At 41.6% G+C, this 25,071-nt stretch overlaps 1 protein-coding gene across 1 annotated transcript in view; it reads right to left on the minus strand.

The window, feature by feature from the left end:
• Positions 1-25,071, minus strand: part of CORIN (corin, serine peptidase) — a 307,597-nt gene that overhangs the window by 100,113 nt on the left and 182,413 nt on the right. The window contains exon 6 of the mRNA XM_069593065.1: positions 7,032-7,145. Within this exon, the coding sequence (XP_069449166.1) occupies positions 7,032-7,145 (114 nt within the window). The remainder of the gene's footprint in view (positions 1-7,031; positions 7,146-25,071) is intronic.

The raw sequence follows: 25,071 nt of genomic DNA on the forward strand, positions 1-25,071 counted from the left end.
ATTAAATCACATCATGTAGGTAAATGCTTCCAGCACAGTTGATTTGAGAACTCACTCAAACAGCAAACCCCTTCCCTTCCTTCCTAGGAAGGCAGTCCTCCTCCTGTACCTGTCAGAACCCTCAGAACATGGTAAATCCTTGAGCTCCAACTGAGAATGTCCAGCAAAACCTCCCTCTCCCCTTGGGAGTATCTGTGGGCTGCATTCCAGCTCTGATCCATGCCCTAAGTCAGACGTGACATTATTCCTTCACTTCAGCACAGTGACAACAGGAGGGTGGCCCCTTCCATAAACACACACGCTGCAGTACCACAGGCTCTGGCATGCTAAACTGCAGGCGCAGATGTCCTTGTAAGGTCAGCAACAATTACATGCACAGCTTTCAATGTCTAACTAAGTATTTTCATGAACAAGTATTCTCAAGGGGTGTATTTCCTCAATGAACCAAGCCAAATGGTTTTTGAAGTATGTTCATGAGGAAGGAAAGCCTGTATCTTCCTTAATGAACTCTTCCACTCCTGGGACATTGCTGACTACCTTACAGAATAATAATAATACCTTCTTTGTTTAGTGACTGACTAGGAAAATTTACTCTTTCAACAAATGCAGCAGAAAGCTCCTCTTACTGTTTAGGGTGTAATGTTCCATGCAATGGGAGATGAAGCCAGTGTTGGCCTACCTCAGAGGTAGAGGCATCTGTAGAATTTGAATATGACACAACATGGGCCATAATTAGGGGATAAACAAGAGATTCCACTGTAACTCCCATTACTGTATATAATTATATTGAACCACTTAAAATCCGTACTGTAGGTGCTTTGTATAATATTTGCTCCCAAATCCATAGCAAAATTCAGTTCAGTTCAGTCACTCAGTCATGTCTGACTCTTTGCAACCCCATGAATCATAGTACACCAGGCTTCCCTGTCCATCACCAACCCCCAGAGTTCACTCAGACTCACGTCCATCGAGTCCATGATGCCATCCAGCCATCTCATCCTCTGTCATCCCCTTCTCCTCCTGTCCCCAATCCCTCCCAGCATCAGAGTCTTTTCCAATGAGTCAACTCTTCGCGTGAGGTGGCCAAAGTACTGGAGTTTCAGCTTTAGCATCATTCCTTCCAAAGATATCCCAGGGTTAATCTCCTTCAGAATGGACTGGTTGGATCTCCTTGCAGTCCAAGGGACTCTCAAGAGTCTTCTCCAACACCACAGTTCAAAAGCATCAATTCTTCGGTGCTCAGCCTTCTTCACAGTCCAACTCTCACATCCAAACATGACCACAGGAAAAACCATAGCCTTGACTAGTCGGACCTTTTCACCCATTCCAGTCCATTTTAGTTCACTGATTCCTAGAATGTCGACGTTTACCCTTGCCATCTCTTGTTTGAGCACTTCCAATTTGCCCTGATTCATGGACCTGTCATTCCCGGTTCCTATGCAATATTGCTCTTTACAGCATCGAATCTTGTTTCTATCACCAGTCACATCCACAGCTGGGTATTGTTTTTGCTTTGGCTCCATCCCTTCATTCTTTCTGGAGTTATTTCTCCACCGATCTCCAGTAGCGTGCTGGGCACCTACTGACCCGGGGAGTTCCTCTTTCAGTATCCTATCAAAGTATGGGGTTCTCAAGGCAAGAATACTGAAGTGGTTTGCCATTCCCTTCTTCAGTGGACCACATTCTGTCAGACTTCTGCACCATGACCTGCCCATCTTGGGTTGCCCTGCAGGCATGGCTTAGCTTCATTGAGTTAGACAAGGCTGTGGTCCTAGTGTGATTAGATTGACTAGTTTTCTGTGAGTATGATTTCAGTGTGTCTGCCCTCTGATGCCCTCTTGCAACACCTACCATCTTACTTGGGTTTCTCTTACCTTGGGTGTGGGGTATCTCTTCACGGCTGCTCCAGCAAAGCGCAGATGCTGCTCCTTACCTTGAACGAAGGGTATCTCCTCACTGCCGCCCTTCCTGACCTTCAATGTGGGATAGCTCCTCTAGGCCCTCCTGCACCTGAGCAGCCACTGCTCCTTGGACGTGGGGTTGCTCCTCCAGGCCACTGCCCCTGGCCTTGGGCAAGGGGTGGCTCCTCCCGGCTGCCACCCCATAGTCGGCAAAGTAATGTCTCTCCTTTTGAACATGCTATCTAGGTTGGTCATAACTTTTCCTCCAAGGGGCAAGCATCTTTTAATTTCATGGCTGCAGTCACCATCTGCAGTGATTTTGGAGCCAAAATAAAGTCTGACACTGTTTCCACTGTTTTCCCATCTATTTCCCATGAAGTGATGGGACCGGATGCCATGATCTTTGTTTTCTGAATGTTGAGCTTTAAGCCAACTCTTTCAGTCTCCACTTTCACTTTCATTAAGAGGCTTTTTAGTTCTTCTTCACTTTCTGCCATAAGGGTGGTGTCATCTGCATATCTGAGGTTATTGATATTTCTCCCAGCAATCCTGATTCCAGCTTGTGTTTCTTCCAGTCCAGCATTTCTCATTATATACTCTGCAGAGAAGTTAAATAAGCAGGGTGACAATATACAGCCTTGACATACCCCTTTTCCTATTTGGAACCAGTCTGTTGTTCCATGTCCAGTTCTAACTGGTGCTTCCTGACCTGCATATAGGTTTCTCAAGAGGCAGGTCAGGTGGTCTGGTATTCCCATCTCTTTCAGAATTTTCCACAGTTTATTGTGATCCACACAGTCAAAGGCTTTGGCATAGTCCATAAAGCAGACATAGATGTTTTTCTGGAACTCTCTTGCTTTTTCCATGATCCAGCAGATGGTGGCAATTTGATGTCTGGTTCCTCTGCCTTTTCTAAAACCAGCTTGAACATCAGGAAGTTCACGGTTCACGTATTACTGAAGCCTGGCTTGGAGAATTTTGAGCATTACTTTACTAGCATGTGAGATGAGTGCAACTGTGTGGTAGTTTGAGCATTCTTTGGCATTGCCTTTCTTTGGGATTGGAATGAAAACTGACCTTTTCCAGTCCTGTGGCCACTGCTGAGTTTTCCAAATTTGCTGGCATATTGAGTGCAGCACTTTCAGAACATCATCTTTCAGGATTTGAAATAGCTCCACTGGAATTCCATCACCTCCTCTAGCTTTGTTCGTAGTGATGCTTTCTAAGGCCCACTTGACTTCACATTCCAAGATGTCTGGCTCTAGATGAGTGATCACACCATCGTGATTATCCTGGTCATGAAGATCTTTTTTGTATAGCTCTTCTGCATATTCTTGCCACCTCTTCTTAATATCTTCTGCTTCTGTTAGGGCCAGACCATTTCTGTCCTTTATCGAGCCCATCTTTGCATGAAATGTTCCCTTGGTATCTCTAATTTTCTTGAAGAGATCTCTAGTCTTTCCCATTCTGTTGTTTTCCTCCATTTCTTTGCATTGATCGCTGAAGAAGGCTTTCTTATCTCTTCTTGCTATTCTTTGGAACTCTGCATTCAGATGCTTATATCTTTCCTTTTCTCCTTGGCTTTTCGCCTCTCTTCTTTTCACAGCTATTTGTAAGGCCTCCCCAGACAGCCATTTTGCTTTTTGCATTTCTTTTCCATGGGGATGGTCTTGATTCCTGTCTCCTGTACCATGTCATGAACCTCATTCCATAGTTCATCAGGCACTCTATCTATCAGATCTAGACCCTTAAATCTATTTCTCACTTCCACTGTATAATCATAAGGGATTGGATTTAGGTCATACCTGAATGGTCTAGCAGTTTTCCCTACTTTCTTCAATTTAAGTCTGGATTTGGTAATAAGAAGTTCATGATCTGAGCCACAGTCAGCTCCTGGTCTTATTTTGTTGACTGTATAGAGCTTCTCCATCTTTGGCTGCAAAGAATATAATCAATCTGATTTCGGTGTTGACCATCTGGTGATGTCCATGTGTAGAGTCTTCTCTTGTGTTGTTGGAAGAGGGTGTTTGCTTACCTAATGTAAATATGTGCTCAGACACTCAGTGGTGTCCCCCTCTTTGCAACCCCATGGACTGTAGCCTGCCAGGCTCCTCTGTCCATGGGATTCTCCCAGCAAGAATACTAGAGTGGGTGGCCATGCCCTCTTCCAGGGGATCGTCCCAACCCAGGGACTGAATCCACATCTCTTAAGTCTCCTATACAGGCAGGTGGGTTCTTTACCACTAGTTTTACCTGGGAAGCCTAATGTAAATATACATCCCATAAAAAAATGGTTTTCATATACAATCATGTACCATAGGTTTTTCTGAAGAGAGAATTCCAAGTTATAAAGACAAATATCTTAGTGAAAACATTTCTAACAGAATATGAGCAACATAACTGAAATTCTATAGGATGCTAGATATTATATAAAATAAATAAATGTGTGAATAAATAAATGTGAGGTAATATGTAAACAAATAATTTTGAGGAAATACCAACTTAAGATAAAATTAATGTTTAAAAAAAAAACTGGGATTTATCAGAAACTTTAGTGAGCAAATATGTACTGTAACTCTCTAGGAAGTAGATCAGGGCTTCCCAGGTGGCTCAGTGGTAAAAGAATCCCCCTGCCAGTGCAGGAGTTGCAAGAGACATGGGTTCAATCCCTGGGTCAGGAAGATCCCCTGAAGCGGGAAGCAGCAACCCACTCTTGCCTAGAAAATCCTCTGGACAGAGGAGCCTGGTGGGTTACAGTCAACCCACTCTTGCCTAGAAAATCCCCTGGACAGAGGAGCCTGGTGGGTTACAGTCAACCCACTCTTGCCTGGAAAATCCCCTAGACAGAGGAGCCAGATGGGTTACAGTCCCTGGGGTCACAAAGAGCTGGATATGACTAAAGCAACTGAGATCTGACCGACATAATTTCTCATGCTTTTTTCCCAGGCATTTTTCAAGACTCAGGTACTATGGAATACCAGTTTGGGAAATACTGACCCTAACTAAATATTACCACAATCTACTGCCTTTCAAGAGTTATGACAAATAAATGTCCTAGAAGCCTTCATATGGAAGAAGAGTTGGCCCGCCTGGCAAACACACCAGAGGAATTTTTCAATTGAGATGAGCAATTGAGAGGAGCTCTTATAAAGCTTTGGCAACTCCTACAGGAAGGAAAACACAGCTTTTCCCATAGTAACAATTGCTGGTCATATAACCATTAAAAAGCAATTCAAACACCATTGCATATGGGCTTGTTTTGGAGGCAGATCCTGCAATGTATTCTTGAGACTAATTTTTCCATTTTATCTGTTGCATAATTGCAAACCAATTTGAGATCTGAATGCACATTTGATGTGGACTGAAAGACTGTGTCCTCCCAAAATTTATAGGTTTGAAACCATGTACAAGCCTTGTGCCCTTGTCTTTGTCTGACTCAAGAGTTAATGACTGGGAAATGTGAAGAAGTAGAAACAAAGAACAGCTGTTGGGCTGGGGGACCGGTAACGATTTAGACTACAATTCTGTCACATAACAGAATCACCAAACTCCCAGTTCCCTGAAAGATACAGATAAATGCCTGACACACACTTGTAAGTCGTGTTTACAGGAAGCAGACCCCCTCCAGATGAAAAATGCTGACCACAAGAACACAGACCTTAGACTGGTTGAAACCAGAAGGTTGATAAGGCTTGAAACTTACCTGAAACAACCAAGCCAAGACCTATCCATGAGCTGAAAGTGAAAGTGAAGTTGCTCAGTCGTGTCCGACTCTTTGCGAGCCCATGGACTGTAGACTACCAGGCTTCTCTGTCCATGGAATTTTCCAGGCAAGAATACTGGAGTGGGTTGCCATTTCCTTCTCCAGGAGATCTTCCTGACCCAGGGATTGAACCCAGGTCTCCGGCATTGTAGGCAGATGCTTTACTGTCTGAGCCACCAGGGAAGCCCTATCCATGAGCTGATCATGTCCTAAACTCTATAAAACTCCTCACTACCCTCTTCAGGGTGGGTCACACAGTTCAGGGCATTAGTGCACTGAGGCCCCCTTTGCCTGGCAAAGCAATTAAAGCTACTCTTTTCTATTTCACCCAAAAGTCTGTCTCTGCGTTTCTACTCTGTACCAGTGAACAGAGGCTGAGTTTCAGCAACATGTTGAAGCTTTAATCCCCAACGTGACGGACAGGGCCTGTGAAGTAGTGATAAAGATCAGAAGGGTGGGACCCTAATTCAACTGAGCTGATACCCTTATAAGAAGGGGAAGAGACACGAGAGCTCTCTCCTCCCTACCTCCTCCCTCCTCTCCCCTTCTCCCCCTCTCTTGCTTTCCCCCCAGAGAGGTTATTTGAGTATACAGGCATATGGCAGTTACCTGCAAGCCAGGAACAGAAATCTCATCAGAAACTGAACCCTGTCGGACCTTGATCTTGGACTTTTCAGCCTCCAGAACTGTTAGAAAATACATTTCTGTTGTTTAAGTCTCAGCCTGTGGTATTTTGTAAGGCAGCTCAAGCAAGCACATACAATATTGGACAAACCACCGTTTTTGGTCAAAACGACTAGCCAAATCAATGATAAGAAAGTGGAGGATGTTTAAAGGCTGAATCTACTGATCCATAGACACAGAACAGTTGGTTCATGCCTTAACTCTCTCCAGGCTGAGAGGAAGCATAAACAAACAAGAAATTTTGTGTTTTCTGTGTCACAAATGTTAAAAATCATGAGGGTAAAAAATGTTCCTATTAAAAATATCCTTTTTTTTTTAAGTTGACCTTTATACTCTTAGAACTTTAAAAACAAAAACAAAAATCCTCACCCAAAGAAAATAAATGAAAAGCCTTTTTCCAATTTTAAGATACTTGAAGGAAAAATACTTTGAGCCCGACCTGTTCCAAAACACATCTAGCTGTCAAGTTCCTAATGGAATCAGGCTTTTGAAAGGTGCGCAAACATGCAGCTGTCATGTGGGGTGGGGGAAGATAAACACTTTGCTCACTAAAGAAAAGCAAACTAACAGCAGTCCACCCAAGCGCCGGGTTGTCAGGACTAGACAATGGAATGCTCTGGTTTCCAGGCCCCTGAATAGAAGCCATATCCCTGCAGACAACCCCCACACCGCCTGTCACATACTGCAATGAGCCTCGTCACTCCAGTCATCACAGTCGTTGTAGCCGTTACACTGCAGTTTCCTGGGGACACAGATGCCACTGGTGCACAGAAAGCTCTCGCCCCCTCTGCAGAGCGCTAAAAAAAAAGGAGAGAGGCAGAAAAGCAATGTCAAAATAAATAAGAGGGTTTTTTTTTTTTTAATTAGGAGAAATAAAGAACAGAAAGAAAACCTTCTCTTGATGTTCAACAGATGTGTTTCCCAACCCCCTCGGTTTCATTGTCACCAATTCCTCTCTGGCTTTCCAGAACATTAATTGTAAAATTACCTGAGAAGAATACAAAGTGTTTGCCTGAGAAAAGTGAAAGGAAATTCGCCAGTGGGCTTTCATAGCACAAGAGAGCGGCCTTGTCTATTGCACAACTTATGTGCGGAAAGATACCAAGTGGGAGCATTTTTTTTAGTAACTGAAAATTATTTTAAAGTGAAATTTATTGAACATTTAAAATCCTTCTACAACAATCAGTGTCATGCAGAGAAAGTTAGATACAAATAGTTGATATGTGCTTGAACACAGGCATAGAGATCCTATGCCTTGTATTGAAATATATTTATTAACTGGGCTTAATAAAAAAGCCAGTTAAAAATGTTAGAGCCTATTTTGGCATAAGGAATGTGAAACAACATTAGCTAATAATATTTTCTTTCTTTTCTGTTCCTTAACCCAGTTGCACTTTGGTGTTCTTTGCTTTAAATATTATGTTCTTTTTCTCCTCAAAATTCAACAAATATTCAATTATTTCAAAACTACATTAGACATAAAATGTGGGAGAAGCTAGAAAGATTCTTCTAAGGGAGACCATTACTCAAAGGACAAATTAATTCAACAAAATGGGTGTTAAAATACACTTCAATATTTAGCAATTTGCATCAAATGCCTTTTAAACGTGTATAATCTTTGACCCAGCAATCTTATTTCTTGACCTTCATACAAAGTAAATCATTATGAATAAGTCCAAGTTTTTGTATTTAAGGAACTGTGTATTCCTTGATGAGATGAATCTTGTTGTCTAACTAAAGGGAAATAAATATGGAACATTTAACTCACAAGCTGAAATACAGAAAACTTCAGAAACATTCCAGGCAGTAAGGTCCATGACGCTTACATGTTCCACATTCCCCAGCAGAGAGGCTGCCACTCAGGAGGTTCTTAATTAAAGGGAAAAAGTCACTTCCATCTCAATGGAGCAAAATATATTGCCACAAGGCAAAGGAAAAATGCAATTAATGGATTATCTTGCAATGCTATCAAGGAATCAGAGTTTCAATTTGTTGAACATTAAGTAAAAGTGCAAGTATGTTAGTTGCTCAGTTATACACGACACTTTGCAGCCCCATGGGTATAGCCTGCCAGGCTCCTCCACCCATGGAATTCTCTAAGCAAGAATACTGGAGTGGGTCGCCATTCCCCTCTCAGAGAATCTTCCTGACCCAAGGATCAAATCTGGGTCTCCTCCATTGCAGGCAGATTCTTTACTATCTGAGTCACCAGGGAAGCCCTGTTGAACATTAAGTACCAGTCAATTTGGTATGTTTCTTATGATGGTAATTCATGTGTAACCTTCACAGTATCAACAATGAAAATCTGGATTTCCATTATATCCCATGATTTCTGTATCAATACAAATGGCATCTATGGATTTCAACTGCCAAGACATACAACAAGCTTAAGGTTTATAGAGTCTTAGAGGAGGAGAAGGGGACGAAAGAGGATGAGATGGTTGGATGGCATCACTGACTCAATGGACATGAGTTTGGGTGGACTCCAGGAGTTGGTGATGGACAGGGAGGCCTGGCGTGCTGCGATTCATGGGGTCGCAAAGAGTCAGACACGACTGAGTGACTGAACTGAACTGAGAGGACTCAGCCCAGAATTGTACTTCTCTAGCTGCAGTCCATGGGGTCGCGAAGAGTCAGACATGACTGAGCGACTTCACTTTCACTTTTCACTTTCATGCATTGGAGAAGGAAATGGCAACCCACTTCAGTGTTCTTGCCTGGAGAATCCCAGGGATGGCGGAGCCTGGTGGGCTGCCGTCTATGGGGTCACACAGAGTTGGACACGACTGAAGCGACTTAGCAGCAGCAGCAGTAGCTACAGACAGAAACTCCTCAAGACCATACAGGAAACCAGATATAAAATGAAAACCCAAAACAGTAAAGATATTATTGGCCAGTCTATACAATAGTGTCTCTTTAGGGTTAAGAGAAAGTTTTCAAAGAGTAAGTGTGCATCCTATTGTGAGATTGTTTCTGTTCTACACTAGAAAGTGCAGAAATTCCATCTGTCTGCATTTCAGCAGCTGCAACCCCTCAGAAGAATGACTGCATTCCCTACATTGTGGTTTGATGATTCCTTGGGAAATGTGGCTCAAAGTTCAACATTAAATAGCTCCTAACATCTAGGCTTCATCTCTAAGACCCCATATATTCTACTCCAATAAAGCCATTCATGTGTAAGGTTCAATAAAATCTGGATCAAATTTAAAACATGACACTGCTGACATGTTTTGATTACTGACATCCCATGTCTTCGCTGATTCAGCAGAAACTGACTTCTTTTGTGTGGTTTCTCAGTTGGAGAAGTGGCTGTCCGTGATTTTAAGACACTGAAAATTGTTTCTTTATTTTTATTCTCCCTTTGCAAGTCCTTTGGATGTTCACAACTTCATTAATCAACACTCTTTGTACAGCTAGGATATCTTTGTACATTCTCTTTCTGTTTGATGTCTTCTTAACCTGTATTCAGAATCTTCACTTTTGTGTAAAACTGTATTTGTGTAAAACAGTTCAACTAGCAAAACAGATCAGACATATCTCATTTAGAAGTTCTAAAGTGCTCAATATCTACACAAGCAGGAATTCTATCACAACTTCCTCAGGGTAAGTGGTAGTTTACAAACAGAGAAACTAGAGCATTGTGTGCTTAAGACTGCAATTGCCCAAAGCCATAGAGCTGAGAATCCATGAAAACACCCCAGAGTCGTGGGGTCTGGGCTCTAGGCCCAATCCTTCACACCATAGCCACTCTCTGCACGGTTGATAGGCACTCAGTTCAAGGGTACCAGGTTCAGGTAAACACTCAAACTTGCCTTTTCCTTTCTAAACAAAAGATAAATATCTGTCCTTCAGGTAAATTAGACAAGATGAGATGACATTCTTTGTGAGCTTTCAATTTTTTGGAAAATACCCTGAGAGAGCTCTTAAAATCTCTTAAAATGAGAGATTTTTCAACCATAACTGTCACTGTCTTATAACAATCATCTTCCAATAGCTTTTAGACTGAGTCCTTAAGATGACAAAGGGATATTCCCAGAGGTGAAGTCACGCTATCCAATCTTGACATCATTTTCATTAACATCATTAACAGTGTATAAACTGGACTTTAGATCAATGGCAGATTGCTCAGTGGCAGGTTCATTCATTGATTGAGAAAATATTTACTGGCTCCTATGTGCTAAGCATTACTCTAGCAGTAATGCCAGATACAGCAGTAAAGAAAACAAAACGACTTCACCTTCATGTAGCATATACTCTACTGACCATCATCTAATAAAGGAATTTTAAGAACTAAAGATGCTTCATCACCAAAATAACTTCCATTTACAGATATGACAATTAATATTAATGCACTAATAGCAGTATACAAAGACATATTGCTTAAGATACTAGTTTACATATCCTAATGAAGAAGACAATTATGAATCACTTGGACTTCAGAATCTCACGGATTCTGAAGAGTATATACCCCTGAGGATGATCCGCTCTTTTCAATCTTTTTGCTTCTGATAACAAACTGCTGAAATAACACCTATAGCCTGAAACAAACTTCAGATTTTCTGCAGTTGCTTCCAGCCCTCTCAGGTCTCTCTGTCTGTAATATAGCATGTATATCAGCAAATCCTCTCATTACTTTGCCTGTTAACTTTTAGAGTTTTTTCTCAGAAATTACTCACTGGTCTCTGACTGCATAGTATCCTCATTCACCATGCCTTTGAGTCCTTGCTTAAAGCCTAAAGCTCAAATTCAACTCTATCTCCGAAGAGAAAAGCAACCTGGCACACAACAGCAGCATCGCCTGAGCCTCTACTGACCGAGAGTTTATCAGCCCTTCATTCCACATGGTGCTCAAAATTAAGTTACTATAAACCACCATTGCTCTTACCTTTTACAAAGCTATTTGACCATATGAAAAAGAATGAGGTGAGACAAGAATACTTCTTGGAGAGAGCATTGTGTTTCCCTATAATATGTTGATAAAAGGAGTGGGGTGAGAGATAAGAGGTGAGTGTTGTAGTTGTCTAGTCGCTAAGTTGTATTCCACTCTTTGTGACCCCATGGACTGTAGCCCACCAGGTTCCTCTGTCCACAGGATTTCCCAGCCAAGAATACTGGGGTGGGTTGCCATTTCCTTCTCCAGGGCATCTTTCCAACCCAGGGACAGAAGCCCAAGAGGTGAGAAAGGAGAGAGGAAATCCAAGTGGGTGCTCAATAATTAACTTTGTCTTTACTCTGCCCTCTAAGTCATATGAACTGGAAGGCCCTTCCTTTTGTTGGATACCAAAGTCCATTGGGTCTCAAAGAGTGGGACATGACTGAGCGCTTCACACTTCCACTTTCAAGACATCTAGGGTAGGTATCGATGGATTACAGAAAGCTCTGTCTGAAAAGAATGAAATCCCCATAGACAGAGAGGAGCCAGTGAAGTCGGGCAATGTCTTGGGGGAGAGAAAGAGAGGTTAAAAACTTGGTTGAATCTCCCTGAGGCGCAGTATAGAGAAGACCCTTTGGAAAACAGAAATATCTAAAGGGACATTTCAAGTTGTCGATGGTAGGTGTAATCACTTCCCTATCTGCCATATGGAATTGACAAGGATTATGTTGAAGAAGGAAATGGCAACCCACTCCAGTATTCTTGCCTGGAGAATCCCGGGGATGGAGGAGCCTAGTAGGCTGCCGTCTATGGGGTCGCACAGAGTCAGACACGACTGAAGTGACTTAGCAGCAGCATGTTGCTTTCTAAGTTTTTTCCACTCATTTATTTAACCAATTTGTCATTCTTCTAGGAGCATGAATACAGAAAGATCCCTTTTTGTAAAGATGAGAATATATCAATGAACATAATAAATAAGAAAATTATTATATATTAGGTTAGAATATGATAAGGGCCATAAAGCAAAAAAGAGTACAACAGAGAGATAGAAGATGTGGGCCTGGGGTAGGACAGGCCTCCAAGTTAAAAGTTGACATCTGAACAGCACCTTCAAAGATGGAGGGAGTTAATGAAATCTCAGGGAAAGATTTCAGGGAGGAAGCAAAGACCGTCAGGCCAGAACACAGCTGGCAGGTATGGGGAACACCAAGGAGACCAAGTGGCTAAGGTAGAGACAGTAAAGGGGTGAAGAAGCAAGGGATCAGGCAGAGAAGACGGGAAGGCCCAAACACAAGGCTCTGCAAAGATTTTGTAGCTTAGATAATAAGAGTCATTACACAGCGACTTGAGTGAAGAGTGGCGTGATCTGACTTATGTTTTCAAGGATCTCTGCTTGTTGTGCTGAAAATATTCCAGAGAAGCCACAGGAGCAGTAGGGATAACAGGTAGGAGCCTACTGGATTTAATCCAAAAAGAGATGATGGTGGCTCAGAAGGGATAATGGTGGAGAGGCCAAGACATCATTAGATGCTGGACATACTTTGAAAGTAGAACCAGCAGGGTTTTCTGGCCCATTAGATGAGAGTTGTGAGGGAAAGACAAGAGCCTATGGTGTCTTTAACTTTCCACCCAGCCAAACAACAGGAACTGCCATCTGCTGAGATGGGGAAGACAACGGAAGGAGCAAGACTATGGGGAAAAAAATCAGAAGTTACAATTTGGACATGTTGAGTCTGACATGTCAAGTAGACAACCAAGCGAAAATGCTGAGGGGACAACTGCATACATAAGTTCAAAGTCCAGGAAAGAGGACAGGACTACAACGATAAAAGTATGAGTCACCAGCAAATCAATTTAAAGCAAGTACTGGCTAGGTGAGATCATGAGGGGAACGGTTCGTGAAGAGAGAGAAAAGTGAGACTCAGCGAGATGGGGGAGAGAAGATGAATGAGGGCGGAACTACTCCACAGGCAATGGTTTCAGGAAACAGGAGAAGCCAGCGAAGAGGCTGCGAAGGAGGTAGGAGGAAACCCAGCACATGATGTGTTATCCTGGAAGCCAAGCAAAGGAGAAGATGTCAAAGAGGAGGAAGTGATCTGCTGCACCAGAAGGGACCTGCTGATGGGTCAGGTAAGACGAAATTGAGAAATGGGGACACAGGTAAGAGGAGTTTGAACGAAGCAGTGAGAACAAAAGTCCGACGGCATACATTTGAGAGAGAATGAGAGGAGAGGAAGTAACTCAGAATGAAAGGACAACATTTTTGCTCCAGAAGAGAATAATCAAATGGGGCAGTAGACTACAAGGGAAGTGGGGCAAAAAAGAAATGTGCTTTTTAAAATGGGAGTATTATTGCTTTACAGTGTTGTTTTGGTTTTTGCTGTACAACAGTCTGAAACAACCAAAGTACACATGCATCCTTTCCCCATTGAGCCTCCCTCCCCGCCACGCTCATCCCTCCAGGTCATCACGGAGCACTGAGCTGAGCTCCTATTCTATACAGCAGGTTCCCACTAGATAGCTATTTTACACAGGCTAGTGTAAATATGTCAATGCTACTCTCTCGATTCTTCCCACCCTCCCCTTCCTCTGATATGTCCACAGTCCATTCTCTATGTCTGCATCTCCATTCCTGCCCTGCAAATAGGTTCATCAATATCATTAGAAATGTGGTTTTTAATGCTTTTGAGTGAGTACATTCTTTGCAGGGAGCATGGAGTGGTATTAAGTTCTGCCTCCAGGTTGCCACAGGTCAAATAAACTATGACCACTCTTGAAGATACAGGAGCTCAGGGATGAAGGATCATCAACATCAGGAATATATTTACAATCTAAAAATGAAGGCTGTCTTATAGCTGCCTGTCCCTTAACCCCATCACTGCAATATGACTTCCTTGGAAGTATCTATCTTCCGAGGTTAGTAATCCTTCTCATTCTCTCCTTCCTCCTCTTCATCTATTAGACACCTGTTAAATGTGGGGTACATGTGCTAGTCACTTTTAATAGCCCCATCAGGACTTATCAAATGAACTCCTATTACTTCATGACTCATATAATTGATATTAGCAGAAGATATGTATTTGTTTGCTTATACTCTCTCCTTTCTCGAATGTAAGCTCCTTGAGAGAAGGAGCTTCATCAGTTTTTCTCACCATTGTGTACTGAGTCTAGAGTAGAATTAAATATTTGCTAAATGAATAAATGAAGACTGAGAATTTAAGGTGCCCAGCAGGACTACATGATTGCTCCTGTTTATTGGTTCTACCTGGATAAGCAATAGGTATCCCACAATTTTGTCCTTTTAACTGCTAGAGGAATAAACTGCCGGTGAAATATGACAGTCGCTCTGTGTTCTAGCAGGACACTCACTCAAACTCACGGACAAGTCTGGCTTCTGAGCAGCATCTGTTCCCATGTTAGAACAATGAGTATCAAAGGCCTGTCTACCTAAAATAACCTTCCCCACTGACCTGTGATAGTGTGTCTAACGTTCTCCCAGCATCTCCACCGACAGTACCCATTCCTTGGGCTAACATGGCGGCTTTTAGATGAACTCCAGGGTACCAAGGAAAGGGAATTTGGGGGCACATCATGGGTGAAGGGGGTGTCTGAGTCACCCTCCTCCACTTTGAGTCTATGTATTATTTCCTTTGAAATGGGTTTCTGCTGCCAAAAACAAGTTTGAAAACCCCTTCACCCTTAAGATTTTAAGTGTTCAGTTCATGTCTAAGAGAGCTTGCATTTTACTTCATTTTCTTGGTGATGAATACTTAGCCCTGAATTTAATTATAGACTATTTGGCTTTTCATTTACTTAAACTTGAAAGAAGTGGACGCAAGATAAGTAACCTTCGGAGTGGGGTGGGTGTGGGAGGCGGGGAGTTCAGGAAAGGTCTAAAACAGGAGAAACACAGGTGAGAGTTGAGACCTAGGGCCACAGCGAGGTCAGAGCAGCCCTTCCTGAAGGTGCAGTGGGTGCAGACCTAACTCCCTCACACTGTGGGGCAAGAGATGCCACATCACTCTATTTTTCTAAATCAAATTAATACACACTTCCCCACTCAAAAAAGTGCAAAGAAATATTACTCAGGCATGCTTCAGGGGGCCTCTCCCTCCGTAGGTGGTACAAGGATTAAGAATAGAGGGAGAGGCTTAGCTTCAATTCCTTAGAGAACGGCTGAGGGCTTCGTGATGCTAAGCCCTCGTGGTAGACAGGATGCTCTGCCATGTTACTGCCTCGCCACGGTCATGCCAGGGCCCTGGGCCCTGATGTCAGCTTTCCTGTCTGTCCCACAGAGCTGTTCCTCTCTGAGCCCTGTCCTTCCCCTCAGCAAGTGCTCACCAGTCCCTGCTACATAAGGGACAGGCCAAAGCCCAGGCCCCTTCCAAACCTTGGGAGATGTCTCTACCCCTTCACACACTTCCACCAGTATGCCTTGCCCTGGGTGATCACACAGTCTCTGCCCAGTCATTCTCTCCTCAAGGCTGCTCTCCCTTTTCTGAGAACTCACAGATGACAACAAACACATCTATTACACAGATTTTTTTCATTCATTGCAGAGGAAGTAAATGTTTCCATTAGTACCTTTCAACATCTTTGTTCCAAGGTAGTATGTCTTAGGTGGTCAGTAATGCCTGTTGTATAAATGCATTTAGAGAGTTCTTAACTTAGATATTCTAAAAATAGAACTGCCACGTGGTTTCCTCCTTTATGATCTGTGGCAAACACCTTGCTGCAAAGACAAGGTAAAACCAATCCCCTCACTACAGTCCAACTCAGTGCCTATTATATAACTTGTTTTTATTAGTGAGAAACCATCTCTGCCAAACCAATGTTCAAAGCAAGTTCAAAACAACTCCCCCAATTAAATGTCCTTAAGACTGAGTTACTCCTTGACTCATTTTTCCCCCCTCTGAAATAAAGCTATGCTTTGACTGAACGGAAACTCTGCCAGCTGGCCTTCACCTTAAATTTCTGAAAATCAGAGTTAAGTATACTTATTGCCTGTCCAACAGCATGAAAGATCTATCATTCTGGGGAAAAAAACAGTCATTGTAAAATTATCTAAAAATCATTAGCAGGAAACAAGAATAGATTTGTAACTGGAAACACTCTGATAGGAGAAGGGATGGAAATAGAGTTTAGAAAGCAGCTCATGTCATCACTCAACATCTCAAGTAAAATCACAATATAAAATAAAGTTAGACAAAACCTTGGCCAGTAGATTTTAAATCTAATTAGACAGGGGAGAAAGTAAAGAAAGAGCAGAGTAAAAAGCAGGAAGTCAAGCTTTATGGTCAGAGACTGGCAGAAATAGACTGCCAAGTAGAAGCCTGAAGAACTCTTTGAAAAGGAATCTCTATTCATTCAACAGTTGAGAAAGAGAAGAGAAAGAAATTTTCTGAAACGAGAGAAACAACTTTCAAACAGGTATTGTCTAATTAAAAGAATATACAAGTTTACTACCTCAAGTTTTAGAGTCTAAAAGTCTTAAATAGGGCTCTAAGAGCCAATTAAAAAAAAAAAAACACTGGAATATAAGATATATGACAGAACTCTGCTATTTATTTATTTCCTGCAAATAAATTCATTTATTTCCTGCAAATAAATGCAGTAACATAACTTCTAAAGAACACAAAAATTTTGAAACTCAATGTTTATAGTTGACCCTCCCTGTCAGGAATTATTATCAGGCAGGCAGAGATTTCTAAATTCAGAGATAATTACTCCACCATTTAGGGGAGTTATAATTTATAAACTTGCTTTGGGAAATAAAACCTACATCTTATACACAAGTAATTCTCACTTAGTGGTACTTCAAAGTATTTTTGAGGTTTTCTCCAAACATATGGCTGTCTCAAATCACATTTTGCAATTATTCATTATGAATCATAAAACTGATACACACTAATGATGGTACACTATACACACTACCTTTGACAAATTTCAAACAAAGGTAGGATGTCTTCTATAAAAGAGTTAATGCATGCATATAACCCTAAGAGAAATAAAGGAGATTATATATGACTTGGAAAGAAAATAACAGTCTTGTGTGTGCATATGGTAGTATCTAAAATGTTATACATATTAACATTTTTCAGATCTTTATTAAATGTGTAAAATTCAGTCACAACATCTATGGAAAGACTTAGAAGAAAGACAAACAGAAAAATAATCAGATTGAAGACCCATTGCAGGGTATTTTTCTTAATTGTTGGGCTATACAAACTGAACTGATATCATTTTATAAGTTCATAGGTGCAAATACCATTTTCAACTCAAACCAAATTTCTTTTTTTAGTCCCAGTTTCTTTTACCTTTGTCCATTTTATGTACTAACAATGTAAAAGTTTGAATAAATTATCTAGGACTTTGCAGTACTGTGGGTCTTAAGACCCAGAAATAGAATAAACATACACATGTTTAGAAATTCCCGAGGCACAAACTTTGAAAAAATATCTTTCAAGAACAGATTACAGGAATAAATTAGGAGATTGCTATTAATATATGCACACTACTATAAATAAAACAGATAATCAACAAGGACCTACAGCACAGCACAGGGAACTATACTCAATATTTTGTAATAAACTATAAGGGGAAAGAACCTGAAAAACTATATATATATATAGAGAGAGAGCTTCCTTATAGCTCAAATGGTAAAGAATCTGCCTGTGATCCAGGGGACCTAGGTTTGATCCCTGGGTCAGGAAGATCCTCTGGAGAAGGGAATGGCAACCCACTCCAGTATTCTTGCCTAGAGAATCCCATGGACAGAGGAGCCTGGCAAGCTACAATCTGTGGGGTCGCAGAGAGTCAGACATGACTAAGCGATTTACACTACTATAAAAATATATATATATATATATGAATCACTTTGCTGTACACCTGAAACTAATACAACATTGTAATTCAACTATACTTCTATTTTAAAAGATTACAGTTCTACCTTAGAGCCTAAAACTTCACTTCCAATCCCATGAAGACTGTACCAATACCACTTTCCCACCTATTCCCCATTACTGTTAATTATTGTTAATTACTGTAACAGAGTATTCCAAACATTATCATTATCTTCAAGATACTGTAGGATCTATCAATTTGGCAGATCAGATCGCCAGTAGCTGGATGCAAGATTCTGAACCCCTGGGTTGAAGCTCTGTCTAAAACCCTCTCTACTCTTCATCCTCATAACTGATCATAGCAAACCATTCACTTGCCCCGACGCAAGAGACCATGGGAACAGCACATATTCCGTCGTTCAGGTCAAAGCAGAGTTGGGAAAACCTAGATCCTTCTGATTACCTGACCCTTCAAGTTTAAACTACCCCTGATAATCAGGTCACTTCAATTCTAAATGCTATTATGATTAAAAGAAAATTGAGAGAAAATTAATTCATACTCATCCTAATATCCTGACATAGATTGGGTCTACAGACAAGAAATGCAATTATTCATAACAGTGACCCTACGGTACCAAAATAAAAGTCATTTTGTAGAAAAGGTACAAACTTGGATTTAAATTAGGCTACCTGTGCTGCTTTGACCAAGTTATTTAAGTTTTCGGGGCTTCAGTTTCCTTATCTGAATTCTACCTGTTTTGGAATTGTCTTTGAGTATACACTAATCAGTAACAGATGTAAAGTGCCAGGCACCAAATCATGTAAAGTCCACTGTGTTCCGTTTACTAAGGCTGGGAAGTGTGTAATTCGCTTCCCAAAGACAGCCATCACAAAGTGTTTAAAAATGCCTTGTGTTTAAAGAGTTAACCTGCAAATAACTAGAGCATGTTATTCACCAACCTTGCAGATATAATACTGCCCATTTAGACCTGGAAGTGAAGGCAATGTCATTCATTGTAACAACCAAGATAACTGAGAAAGAGCATTGTCTGAAGCGATCAACACCCATAGGAACCAATATAACAACATTAGAATTTACTAACTTTTCTTTGGCTCATAGACCAAAAAAAGGAAGTCAATTGCTCCAGGAAAGCTGACTTTCACTGTTAAATCGTTAGTGTCTTCTTAAATGATTTACATGCTGGTGGGACACAGAGGTCCCTGAACTCTCTCTCCCGTGCTTCCTCCACTTTCTTCTCTGCATGCCCTTCACAGCACAGCTTTGTAAAATCTCTCCTAGTATCCCTGGTTACCAGTATTATATATAACAAAGCCACACAGACTAAACCTGACATGGAAAAATCAACCTTGCCTAAAACTAAATATAAGCACAATTTAATTAACTTGCATTCCACAGTCATAGCTGCCAACTTACTGAGATTAGAAGACTTGGGTACACAGTACCCAAGAGCTCAGAGGGAGGGGGGAAATATGAGTTTTCTCCAAAATCTTCAGATGGTCCTTTGTAACAATAAACAGGAATAATGTCTCCTGTACACAAGATACAGTGATCTAGTCAATGGTGGAGAGTGGGGAGTAGTGGGAGGAGCCCAGGCAGAAGAGAAGAGAGTTTGAGAGAGGCCGGAATTTCAGGAAAGACAAACAGAACTAGAAACAAATGGCAATATGACAACAAGGTCAGACCTAAGTCAACTAAAGAAAGGTCTGCTTTACTCCTAAGAGGAGGAAAGATGTCGCTTCAGATAATGGAAAGTCAATAAACTCTCCATACTGCAGACCCAGTGGTGATGTAGTCGCCTCTAAAAATACTCCATGATCAGCCTCCTGTGCTTAAGTTAATACTGGGAAATGTTGTAACACAAGTTTCATCCAGTGGTGCATGGGCTATGGGGATACTGAGCTCACCTGGGGGTGCTGTCCCTGGGGAGATGTCCATTTCTCCCACCTGTCAAAAGGATATGGAACGTGCAGTTGCCAAGCAGAAGCACAAGATGGCAGCGGTACTCAGTATACAGAGGCTGTTGGCGCCAGAGGGGAGAACTCAGCCTGGGACCTTCACAACCTGACAGGCTGTGGAAATTCATAGGGAATTCCAGTTGGGAGACTCCTCTTTTCTAAAAGGCATCATTTGCTCGTGTCTATAACCGGGTAAATTTGAAATCATGGTATCGCGCTTCTGCCAATTATTACTACAGAGGAATAAAAAGTTCTTCCTAATTGTATCTTTGGCACATTTTTTTCTTTTTTTTTTAAATGGGGATGATCCAGAGAGATGTCATGGGGTGGGAGGTGGGAGGGGGGCCCAGGACCGGGAACCCATGCACGCCCGCGGCGGACCCACGCCAACGCATGGCAAAACCAGTACAGCACTGCAAAGCAAAACAAAGTAAAAACAAAAAAAAAATTTTTTTTTTTAAAAGCATGTTCCATATTCTAAATTTTACTTGGGTTATCCAGTTCTGAGTTTGTTCCTTCCAGTTTTTTTCTTTTCCAATTTTCATTTTCACTCTACTTTACAATACTGCATTGGTTCTGCCACACCCTGACATGAATCTGCCCCGGGTGCACACAAGCCCCCAACCCTGAACCCCCCCTCCCACCCCCCACCCCACACCATCCCTCTGGGTCATCCCCATGCACCAGCCCCAAGCATCCTGTATCCTGTATCGAACATAGACTGGCAATTCGTTTCTTACATGATAGTATACATGTTTCAGTGCCATTCTCCCAAATCATCCCACCCTCTCCCTCTCCTACAGAGTCCAGAAGTGTGTTCTATACATCTGTGTCTCTTTTGCTGTCTCACATACAGGGTTATCATTACCATCTTTCTAAATTCCATATATATGTGTTAGTATACTGTATTGGTGTTTTTCTTTCTGGCTTACTTCACTCTGTATAATCGGCTCCAGTTTCATCCACTTCATTGGAACTGATTCAAATGTATTCTTTTTAATGGCTGAGTAATACTCCATTGTGTATATGTACCATAGCTTTCTTATCCATTCATCTGCTGATGGACATCTAGGTTGTTTCCATGTCCTGGCTATTATAAAGAGTGGCACATTTTTCTATTGGTTTTCTTCCCTATTGATTTATTGAGACTCCATCTGCTTCAATTATTTTCCTTAGACCATCACTTACTGGTCTTTTAAATTCACAGTCTTTTCAGCTATAGAAAAGTTTTACATATATGTGAAGTCAACTATACCAGCCTTTATGGTTTAGGGCCTCATAAACTGTGTCATAGGACAGAAACTCTAGGAGGGCAGAGATGCAGTCTGTTTGGTTTCCTGCGATAGCCATAGGCCCTAAAAGAGCAATGGACACATGGTGTGGCTAAATAAACTTTGCACTCAGCCCAGAATCTATCTAGAGTAGAAGGAAAATACCATGGCCAAAATTAAGACTGGTCAAGGCATGCCAAAAATAGGCCACCAAGATACAGAAGTCAAGCCAGGCTTCTTAACAGTCAAAATTGATTTTGCCATGGCCATAGGTAGGTGAAGGCTACAGACTGACTGACTAATTTTTGCTAGGGTATCATTCCTGATTATCATTTCCTATGATACTTCTCATATTGCTGAAATGGTCAAAATATTAAATACTGATCTGTATTTAGTGGAGCAGAATAAAAGAACTCTCGAGACGCTTTCCAAATGTAAGCTTCAGTAAAATGGCAAAGGGAAGAAGTTGGATAGTTACTTTCAGCCAGTCCCTTTCTTAACACTGACCACCAGAGGGAGACCACATACTGAAGCACAGAGCCCATGCTACAACTATGACAAGTGTCTGGATGTGTGACAGTGATGGAAAACAATTGTATTTTGCACATCTTTACTAATTATGTTCAATAAGATAATGGGACTTCCCTAGCAGGCCACCGGTTAAGACTTCACACTTCCAATGTAGGGGGAATGGGTTCTATCCCTGGTTGGGGAAATAAGATCCCACATGCCATGCAGCCAAAAAAAAAATTAAAATAAAAATAAAATCACATTAAAAATCATTTTTACTTCAAATACAGACACAAAAATAAGAATTCTCACAGACCAATGCATTATATGGAACAAAGTACTTGGAGCAATTATTTCAGAACTGACTTTTTCCTTTCTCATATCAACCAATAATTTCAGAAATCCAGTTATTAGCTTTATTTCAAATGGCTTTATGTACATTTTTAGAATTGTCACTTGTACCTAATGTGATTTTTGTGGAATGGAAATGATTTTTCAGCAGGTGATCTCATTACCAGATAATCTCATTTACAAATGCCTTTAGAAGGTCTCACCATGGCACCCACATTGAAATAAAAGGCTTCCTCACCGCAGAAAAGTTCTTCTGACATGTTAGTCATAAGCTACAAACTTTTCTGCTCTAAGAACTGTGAAGAAAACTGCCAACTTTTCTCTGCAACTATCCTCCTTAGAAAATGGCCATTCCAGGGCCATTTACAAGTAGACAGAAAAGGAGGCCAAATACTCTGTAAAATTTGGTTTGATTCAAAGGGCCCTTGGGAGATCTCACTGCCTAAAATATTTCCCAGCTGGATTTTATTCATTTAACTAATGCCAAAACTCGACCATTAAAAGGCAGTTCCCGGGGACTCCTCGATTACTCAACCAACTTAGAATTCTGGGGTCTGTCAGCAAAAGGCACAGTATGGAGCATGGCAGAAAGCATGAGGCCTTATAGACAGTACAAGAGACAGGTCATTATCAATGATCAACACCTCCAGAGATAGCACTTTATAAATACTTATATTTTTTATTTTTTCAAAGATATTTTAAATTATTTATTAAAAATAGCAAATGTTTTCTATTTAAACATTAGTATAAAAAATTAGGAAAAGTTAGTATAAAAATTAGGAAAAATCTAGAGTGGGCCCCAGCAAGGACATACCTGGGTACAAAGGCCCCAGAGGGTCAACGTAGGAGCAGTAGGAGCCACAGAAGTGGGGGCAGTGAACTCCACAGGAATCAGAGAGGTGAGAGGGCCTCCCTCGCTAAAAATCCCACCCATGATTAGATACCCACAACTTTAAGCTAATACCAATCAAACACATTCTCTTTATCAGGCAATGTCTGAAAAGCTTTGCCTTAATTTATACCTAAGAACTTCATGGCAAATAGATGTGAAAACAATGGAAACAGTGACAGATTTTATTTTCTTGGGCTCCAAAATCTCTGTGAATGGTGACTGCAGCCATGAAATTAAGACACTTGCTCCTTGGAAGAGAAGCTATGAGAAACAAAAAAGCAGAGACACTTCTTTGCCAACAAAGGTTCATATAGTCAAAGCTATGGTTTTTCTAGTGGTCACGTATGGATGTGAGAGTTGGACCATAAAGAAGGCTGAGTGCCAAAGAATTGATGCTTTTGAACTGTGGTGTTGGAGAAGACTTGAGAGTCCCTTGGACTGCAAGTTCAAACCAGTCAATCCTAAAGGAAATCAATCCTGAATATTCATTGGAAGGACTGATGCTGAAGCTGAAGTTCCAATCCTTTGGCCACCTGATGCGAAGAGCCAACTCACTAGAAAAGACCCTGATTCTGGGACAGATTGAAGGCAGGAGGAGAAGGGGAGAACAGAGGATGAGATGGTTGTATGGCAACACTGACTCAATGGACATGAGTTTGAGCAAGCTCTGGCACATGGTGAAGGACAGACAAGGAAGCCTGGCATGTTGCAGTCCATGGGCTCACAAAGAGTTGGACACGACTGAGGGACTGAACAACAACACACCTAAGAACACAGCCATGAGGTGATAATCTCATCAGAGAATGAGACCAAGACTTGGAAAAGTCGATCACTTTCTCCCATTACATATCTAATAAGTAGCAGAGCTACTTAATAAAACCCAAGCAATTTCATTCCAAAGCCCATGCATCTAATATAAACACTCAAGGGCTCTGGATTAGTTTTCAGTTCTGTTGTAAAGAATCATACCAAACTGGGTGGCTTAAAACAGAAGTTTATTGTCTCATAGGTTTTGCAGGTCAGAAGTCTGACATGGTTCTCGCTGGGCTAAAATAAAGATGCTGGCAAGTGTGTGTTCCCTTCTGGAGGCTCTGGGGGAGAATCGGTTTCTTTGCCTTTTCCAGTTTCTAGCAGCTGGGCCCCCCTTCCCTGGCTCTTGGTCTCCTTCCTTCACTTTGAAAGCCAGCAACAGAGCGTCTCTCTAATCTTGCCTGGATGTTCACGTCTTTCTCTGACCCTCCTCTTCTGCTTCCCTCATTCACTGTTAAGGACACTTGTGATTACACTGGGCCACTCAGATAGTCCAGGAGAATCTCCCTGTTTTAAGGTCAGATGAGAAGCACCCCTATTTCCATCTTCAACTGTGATTCCCCACTGCCATGCAAATTCATGTATTCACAGTTTCCAGGGCCCAGAACAGGGATATCTTTGGCGGGGGGAGTATTATTCTGCCTACCACAGAAGCTGTGATATTTTACTATTTTTTTTCTATGCCTCTTACATATAAAGATCCACCTGCAGATGACTGGCTCAGGGAGGTGTGCCTTCTCTCCCACCTACTGATTGACCTCCTCTTCCCATTCCCTGTGTCAGAGATGCCATGACTTGGCATCTCTCTCTCGTCACTATTCTTGGTTCCAGGATAATTCAGTCAATTCTACTGCAGAAGGAGTGCATGGTAACAGGCATCTTGGGCCATGCAAGTTCACTAGGGGAAAATTGCTGTTCAATTCAACTCCTATAATCAGAGTGTTCAAGAGACTCAGGAATGATACTTTAAAGGTGAATGAATCTGATATCAGGCTTCGGTGCAACCAAGAGCCATCTGGGCTTTTGGAGCTATCAGCCACACGTGCTTCTGACTCTCCCAGGAGGCAAGAGAGCCGAGCAAACAACCAGAAGAGGGCAGAGTCCTGACCAGGAGCTTGGCCTTGTCCTCCCTCTCTCTCTCATTCTTCATCGGTAACCAAAGTCCCTTTTAAAAACTCAAAAGAGCTACATGTGAAT

This window comes from Ovis canadensis, chromosome 6, assembly GCF_042477335.2.
Source record: "Ovis canadensis isolate MfBH-ARS-UI-01 breed Bighorn chromosome 6, ARS-UI_OviCan_v2, whole genome shotgun sequence".
Classification (NCBI taxonomy): Eukaryota; Metazoa; Chordata; class Mammalia; order Artiodactyla; family Bovidae; genus Ovis; species Ovis canadensis.